The following is an 8,766-nucleotide window of genomic DNA, read 5'->3' on the forward strand; positions in this document are numbered from 1 at the left end:
TTGGTTTCTGGTAGGTGCCTGACTGATGTCGATGAATGCGTAGAAAACCCGTGTCTTAATGGTGCCCTTTGTGAGAATACTTATGGTTCATATCACTGCAACTGTAGCCGTGGATTTGGAGGAAAACACTGCACAGACATTGTTCTTAACAAATATGTTTCAACATCTTGGAACATTAGCTTAGCCGAAGTGATTGGGATTATTGCTTTCATCGCAGGAATATTCTTGTTAGTTGTGATTTTTGTTGTTTGCCGCAAAGTAATTAGTAGGAAGAAGCAGCACCAGCCAGAACCTGAAGACAAGCAACTGGGCGCTACAACAGCTTTCTTGCAAAGACCTTATTTTGATGCAAAATTGAATAAGAACATCTATTCTGACATCCCACCACAGGTTCCTGTTCGTCCCATTTCGTACACTCCAAGCATTCCAAGCGACTCCAGGAACAATCTTGACAGGAATTCTTTTGAGGGGTCTGCTATCCCGGAGCACCCAGAGTTTAGTACTTTTAACCCAGATTCTGTGCATGGTCACCGGAAAGCTGTAGCTGTTTGCAGTGTAGCACCAAATTTGCCACCTCCACCTCCCTCCAACTCTCCTTCAGACAGTGATTCAATACAGAAACCCAGCTGGGATTTTGACTATGACAGTAAGAAATGTTCTTATTTCATTACTTTTCTGTTAAAGGTGTGTGCTGGTATAATTTTAATATGAGTGCAAAGTCTCTGTCTCTGCCTGTTAGGGTACAAAAGGCATTAAGACTTTACTCGGGTTTGAGTCTGATCGGGCTTCATGCTCGTAAGTTTTGTAAAAATGTGTAATCTCAGCCTTAAATTTTATTGACTCTTTAATATAGAATCTATTAATCATCTCACTTGAAACTTTTTGTTTCAGCTAAAGTAGTAGATCTTGACCCCTGCCTTTCAAAAAAGCCTCTGGATGAAAAGAACTCCCATCCTTACAGTGCTAGAGAAAGCATGTCTGAGGTCCAGTCTCTCAGCTCCTTCCAGTCTGAATCATGTGATGACAATGGTACGTAAAGTACAATCATTCTGTACTGCTGCTTACATTCATTTGTTCTGTCTTTGCATCATATCTCTTAGTATCAATAGGACTTACATATATCGAATATATATTAAATAATAGCTTATTTAATATATATCTGTATTTACTTAAGTTAGTACCCAGATCTGTTAATTTTTTTGAAGTCTTTTGCCTATCTTACACTTCATGTTAATTAATTTACCTTAAAATTATATATATTCATTCTGCTATTAGAATATTAATAGTGAAAATGCAGCACAAGGTGTTCAGAGCCTTGTGTTTAAAAGGTGTTAGAAGTGTGTTCAAATTTGAGGAACACTTCTAGGTAATCATTAGTTATCCACCTTATACAAGAATACAGTGAACTTAAAAAATGGCCTCTATGCAAATATAACTTTCGCTTTGACATTCAGCTTACAGTAAAGCTTTCTGGTGTTACAGTTTCATTTGTTTCCTTCTCTTTTTCTTGCTGCGACCTCAGCTCCCATATGGATCAGATCAGTTCTGAGTGAGAGCAGAGTTTAAGGGACTGCTTGTAAGTTTGATTATTTTAGTAATGAAGGAAGCTGCACAAAAAGGAATTTTGTTGTAGTAGAACAGTATATTTGGCTTTCACCATGATTAAAATGAATTCATAAAAAAATTTCATACATTGAAAAAAAGCCAATATAAAAACAAAAGTATTCTGATCACAACTCCAGTCCATCAAAATATAATCAGCATACATATTTGTGGGGTTTATTAATTGGAAGTCTTTTACTTTTCCATTGTGATGACAGATGCTTTTACAGTTGATATGAATGCATCTACGTATTCAGAAACATTTCAGACTGGACAAAGCCACAGTTGTCTCATAACCTAATTCACTAAGTTAAGGTGTTTTGACTCTTTATTCCAATTTCTGCTTTTGTCTCTGAATGGTAAAAAGAAGTTGAAATTCCTTTAGCTTAGGAATAAAGAACGTTCTGCTTCTCAATGAAGTAGAGAGATTTGTTCTTAACAGCATGAAAAGAAACATCTGTGTTAATGATTGGTGAAAGTAAAAAATGGTATGCTTACAGTACTCATCGTTTTATCAGTAGACCTGGTATCAACTTCCAACTTTTTTCCTGTGGTATTAAGTGTTGTGTGGTACATGTTGTTCTCCCCTCCTCTCCATCCCATATATTTCATATGTTCTTACTCGTATTTCTTGTCATATATTGATTACTTATCAATACATCATTTTAAAAGAAATAGCTGTAGCATCATAGATATTATTCCTTCATTCCTTTTTGGTAGATTCTGAATTTATTAGTTTGAAATTTAATCCCTGAGCCATGCAAACAAATTGCATGTGCTTACCTCATCCTACACTATAAAAGTAAATCCTTCTCCCTTCCAAAAGTATCTTGGGAAAAGGAAGACATAAATACATTCATTCTGGTTGTTTTAAAATAAGAATGTCACAACCTGAATTTGGTATTCTTACTGTGATACCACTGTTTGCACACAGCAGGTCAGCAACAGAAGTTTTCAGTAGGTATTTTTCATATTCTAGCATTTTAGTTCATTTAAGTGAAAATTTCTTCCCCTGGTCTTCTATTGAGGAGGGAAAAAATGTAGTTTGCAGTCTAAAAGGGGAAGCCTAATACAATACTCCTTAATTCACCCAACACAAGCCTTTAGGAAAGCCTAGTTTATTGCTGTCTAGGTGATTATGCAAATGGTATGTTTAGGCAACATTTCAGAATTTCTAACACAACTAAAGCAGCTTTGTGCTTGTACAGAATTTGCTTCAGGAGTAGTTACAAATACTTTTCCATATTTATCAAGAATAAAAGCCAGGTTTAGAGATGTATTTTACATACTATATGCAACTGCTTTCCAGATAGAAAGTAAATGTATATGCACACCAGTAATTCGCTTTATAAAGTAGTAATGAACTGCAATTTTACAGTGTGTTTTTGTATATCTGTATGCTGTTTAAAGTGATATTAACTATAGGTTTGTTTTAATCTGCTCCTTTTATACCTTTTACAAGCTTCCGTAGTGACTGTAATACACCTTGTCAATGCTGTTGTTGACTCGGTGGAAAAAGAAGGTATATACATGTTTTAATATTTATTTACTGCTTGGGCAGAATAATGCACGTTTGTCTTCTAGTAACGTAGTCCTAGTAGATGGGAGTTATCAGAAAGTCCAAATAAATAATATTTTATAAGTTTTAGCAAAGAATATATTTATATTGTATATCTGTTCATATTTTCATGTGCATGTTGTAGCTACCCTGTGGACAGGTTTCGAAGTGTGATTTCTTGGGGTGGGGAGGGGGAGAGTATTGGCATAAAAAGATCTTGGTGCTTACTCTCTTCTGAAAATATTCACACTATAGCTCCCAGCAGAACTCAGACAGCATCAAAGGCAATTACATACACTACAGTAGATGAAAAAGCAGCAGCTCCTGCTTTCTTTTCTTGTCCCACCCTCATCTGTTGGCACCTTGTCCAGCTGAGCAGAATGGGAGTAGTCCGATACCAGTACTTGCCTCCCTGGTCTTCAGATCAATCTGTCTCTTTAGTAGAAAAAACTGATTTCTAGTATGCAGTTGAGGTATACAGGCATAGACATCCTTATCGGCTTAAGTAGTTAGTTACTACCCAGCCTTATATCAGTATCTAAAAGGTACGTTTAGGTGTATATATGTACACACATATATATGTGTGTAGTATGTATTTGGAAGTTAGAAGGGGTGAACTAGACATTTTCAATGGAATTTTTTTTCTTTTCTGCTAACATTTAAGAACTGGCCACTCTGGAAAACACAAACTCTTTACTAAATAATAGTAGTAATAAAGGTGCCAGTGAGTCTATATAAATACTAACTATGGTTTTAATTGACTTAAAACCCCTTAAAGTTCCAGTAATATGCAAGTTATTCACTCCATCACCATAAGTTTGCACAGATTACTTCTGAAATAGCATCCGTGTATGTTTCCTATTTCTTCTTAAAAAAGTAAGGTTTCCTAGTCTGTATTACATCCTACTGTAAAACAAAGCCATTTTAAGAACCTAAAACTAATTATAGTAGCTAAAGATTCTCTTCGGTTTGTTATTTGAAGTACATCCTGTCTAATGCATGCAGACACACAAAAAAATAGACAAATGCAAAGACTTCTAATTACATGAGAGTATTTCATTAATGTGTACCTATAGACCATAGTCCTCAGTACTAAAAAACTGGAATGAGTAGGATTTATGAAAGAGAGAATTATAAGACTAGAAGAAGCAAAATCTATCAGGGGAAATATTAAATAACTTATTCAGATTTTCTCTGAGATTTTAATTAGTAGAAACTAAAAATGGTGGATGTAGTTCTCAAGTCAAAGTTGAAAGTATTGTTTGGTGGTTTAGTATCACTGTAAGATAAATACAAGTATTTTATGCATTGCAGAATATTTGTAGAGAGATTAAAGATGTCCTGCTCAGCTACTTCTTAACACTTGAAAGTTTCTACTCTTAAGAAGCATTCCTTCTTTCAAAGCATCTTAGGTAAAGAGTTCTTCTTTTGAGCACCCTCAGGAGGGTGCCAGTTCGAGCAGCAGAGATCCTTGCTCAAGCCTTCAGCAAGGTCAAGTTCTGGGACAGATGGTCTTTTCCTTTAGTCTCCCCAAGTGGTTATGTCCAACAGGTATCCTGGAAGCATGAACTGTAGCTAGTCTCATCCTAGGACAGTTGTAGGCTTGTGTACCCTGCTCTGCTCCTTAGGGAAGGTTGTAGCTCCAGGCAAATCAACAGTGCTGAGTACAAGAGGAAATGTAGCTCCAGTCTAGCAGATTGTCACCTAGAAAAATGGGTGCATCAGGTGCTAGTTTGTGTTTCTGTATTTTATGTTAAAGGGTCATTGCTTCAGAAGCAGAGGACAGGACCAAGAACTCCCCATTCCTTGGTAAAAGTGCTCTAAATCACAAGGCCACAATGTGCCGATTGGCTCTAGTTTTGCACCCTGTTTCCCTAGAAAATGAGGAACGTTGTCTTCTAAGTAGACTAGCGGTTAGAACAGTCTCCTGGAGATGAGGACAGAGATGTTTTAGGAGTCTCCACACATATATAATAATGGACTGGTATCTCCTTTAGTGTGGAGAGTATTTTTCTTGTCTGGACTAGGCAAGCTTAAAAAATAAAAAGGAAACCCCCTGCAAGAGTCAGCCTCTGTCCCTCCAGTCTTCCAAGAATAGATAAATTATCAATTCTTAGGAGAAGATTCTGATATTAGGATAGGCACTGCCAGCCCTTACAGAGTTGAATAGGGAATATAGATTCCTGAAGAGAGAAAGGTTTAAAATTTGTCTGATAACACAGGACAGTTCTCTGGCGAGTGTGAGTGGTTGGGATTGCTGTACAAAGGGAGGCAGGTCTCCCAGTGCACAGTGTATGGAAGCTAGACGCTAAAGGGAGAGTTCCCATCTTGACATCAGATACTTAAAAGTACAAGTCCTAATAGATGCAGCCCTGTATTGAAAACCAACGGGATACAACGAAAGAAAAAAATCACACCAAGTCTTGTCACCCTTTTTAGCAGAAGTCCTAAATCTACTGATATGAGGATTTCAGCAAACTACAGGCTGCAGATTTTGCCACTACACAGCTGTGTCCTGGGTGGGCTGTACATTAACTCAGTAGCTATTCTACAGTTCAAGTCTAATAAGGAAGGAGCCCAGGAGGAAAAAAAAAAAAAGCCAATTTTAGTACCACTAAGTAAACTGGTATATTTTGCCAAATAAAAATGGATAAAAGCAGCATGAACATCACAGTGACAGTTATTGTTTGTCTTCACATCAGTTCTACTATTTGATTTCTAACTACAGATGTTTTCTCCTTTTTCTTCTCATTCTGCCACCTAAAGAGTCTTTTGCTGTTCCTGACCTCAGCAATTCAAGAGGTGACTTCTGCATGCGGTTCATTGATGTTCACCAAAATATTTCTGTTAATATTTAGTTTTAACACAGACTTACTATCAGTTGCTTGCTGTGCATTTGTCTGCAGTGATTACTAGATTTGCACCTTATTACAATTCTGTATTATTTTCCTTTTTGGTGTTTAGATAAGAAAATTATTTTTTAATGAGATTAGGCTTACATCTAGTTTCCAGCAGGGGAGTTTGCAAGAGAGGATCAAGTTTGGTCATTTATGCATGATTAATCTTGTTTTTCCTGCTTTGTTCTTGTATTTGAATGTGGAATATCTTTACCAATAGTCAAAGATTTTTATCAGAGGTGTGGCAGTTACTGTAGAGCTAACAGCATTTTGTGAAATTAACTTTACAATTCAGTTAAGAGGTAAAGTAGCTTTAAATAGTCTAGATACTTTACCAATTAGAAATTACTTTCATGTAAGAAAAGCATGGTTTATATATGCTAACTATATTCTTAAGAAAAACAGGCAGCTGTTATCACTCTAACTGTAATTACTCAATAACAATTGACTAAGAATTTAGCTGCACCAGGGAGGCTGGTGGTTCTTTGCTCTCCAGTGAACAATTCTATACCATCATGTATTGTGACAGCACATTCCATAGGTGACCTACAGCTCTTCCCATGTTAGGTGAGATTCTGAGAAAATGTAAAAGTTCAAGTGTGAATGATGCAATATCTAATGCATGGCATAATGTAAATTTGTGTTGTGTTGAATGTCTTTTGTGGAACCAGGGCAAACGGCTCTCTGATTAACAAGTAGTGTCCTAATCACAGTGATTGCATTGTTTCAATACATGTGTTGACTTCTCAGTTCAGATTGACATTAAGACAAGATACTAATACTACTTTTTTTTTTTTTAAAAAATAACTTTTCAGGTTATCACTGGGATACATCAGACTGGATGCCAAGCGTTCAGTTGCCAGGTATCCAAGAGTATCCAAATTACGAAGTGGTTGAGGAGTCAGCTCCCCTCTACACGGACCCAAATGCCATCGATACGGACTATTACCCTGGCGGTTATGACATAGAAAGTGACTTTCCACCTCCACCTGATGACTTCCCTGCACCTGATGAGCTTCCACCATTACCACCAGAATACAGTGACCAGTTTGAGTCAATACAGCCACCCAGAGACATGCCAGCTATAGCTAGCTTGGGTTCTTCCACGAGAAGCAGGCAGAGATTTAACCTTAATCAGTACCTTCCCCATCACTATCCTGCAGACATGTCAGAACCTCAGACCACAACCAGTGATATCAAGGGCAGTTACAGAGAACCTTATGCTCCTTACACATTAGGGTACAATAGAGACTTTGAAGCACCTGCTGTAGACAACATGTCCATGTCTGTGTATGCTTCCACAGCTTCATGCTCTGATGTGTCAGCATGCTGTGAAATGGAGTCTGAAGTCATGATGAGTGACTATGAGAGTGGAGACGATGGTCATTTTGAAGATGTGAAAATTCCTCCACTTGATTCCCAGCACCATACAGAAGTCTGACACACTCAACAAAAGTGCCTGGACTCTAACAAACTTTGTCCCAATTCTAGAACAGCTTTCAAGAGCTTTTTTATTTTTTTCTTTTCCCCAGCCACAGTGAATACTTTTGTTTCAGTGAGCTAAACTGGCATGGCGGCATTGGATCATGCAGTTCATTTCACTAAATCAGCCTATTTCCATTTCCTGACCTACTGTTCTTGGACACTTCCAAGATTTCCATTGGCTATGCCATTTCCAAACATCCTTTTTGTACTTACATTGTCTATGTTAAAAAAAAAAAAAATCACATACCACTTCTCCATGTTAGCATGATGCATATATTTATATAGTTCTAATGCAATTAATTTTCTCCTACATTTTGTAAATTTTATGTACAGTTTTGATTTTAATAGTTTTAACTAGATTTTGTAGATATTTTGTGAATTTGTTTTCCACTGAAACTAGTGGTGTTAGTGTACCATTAAAAACTAGCACCCTGACTTATTATAATCAGGGCATCACTGTATGTATTCCCCTGAAAATTAAGGTTTGACATTTCATTATAAAAAGTTCAACATCTTCACACAATTCCAATTGTACATAGGTTAGGTCTGATATTTTTCTGGGTCAGATACATGGAAATGTCTTAAATGGGTTGCTGTATTTTAGAACTGTAAACATTTTTTCCCTTCTTGGAAAGTGTGTTGGGGACCCTCTACATACCAGTTTAGAACAAAAACCACCATGACACAGTTTTTATAGTGGCTGTATATTTGTGATCCGATGTTCTTGTAAAGGTTTTTACTGAAAATTACCATTAGCCAGTCTTTCTTACTGACAATAAATTATTAATAAAATACTTTAGCTTTGCTCTGTGTATCTCTGTTATATACTATACAATTGACAAAGCATTCAGTGCAGCATTTTTAAGTCTGTATATGTTTTGTACTGTATTAAGTTACTTGCTCCAAGCAACACATTTTCCTCTCCTCAGAAACCAGACTGCAGCTATGTTAGAGATGCTCACTAGATGGCAGCGTGTGTCTACTTCATGGTGTTTTTAAAAGTAATCGGGCCAGTATGAATAAAGATTGATGGGTATCAAACTTCAGCAGCCTTCGCGGTAGTTTGCATTTTTCTTTAAACATATAATGTCAGCTATGTAAATTACTGAGTATTTTTTATGAAGTCCCAAAAATCTATACAGAAAAAAAACAAGTTCTTTAATGCAGCTTCTTCCTTTCTTAATCACGGAACGGTTATTTTCATGAATAGTTGCCCCTTGATTG

The 8,766-nt window shown here is 36.8% G+C and overlaps 1 protein-coding gene across 1 annotated transcript in view; it reads left to right on the forward strand.

Moving 5' to 3' along the window:
* Nucleotides 1-8,482, forward strand: part of FAT1 (FAT atypical cadherin 1) — a 114,955-nt gene extending 106,473 nt beyond the window's left edge. Inside the window, 3 exon segments of the mRNA XM_068403329.1 lie at nucleotides 15-646; nucleotides 892-1,029; nucleotides 6,873-8,482. Coding sequence (XP_068259430.1) covers nucleotides 15-646; nucleotides 892-1,029; nucleotides 6,873-7,498 — 1,396 coding nt within the window. The 3' untranslated portion in view covers nucleotides 7,499-8,482.
* Nucleotides 8,483-8,766: the final 284 nt, after the last annotated feature.

The sequence above is a fragment of the Nyctibius grandis genome, chromosome 6, assembly GCF_013368605.1.
Source record: "Nyctibius grandis isolate bNycGra1 chromosome 6, bNycGra1.pri, whole genome shotgun sequence".
NCBI lineage: Eukaryota > Metazoa > Chordata > Aves > Nyctibiiformes > Nyctibiidae > Nyctibius > Nyctibius grandis.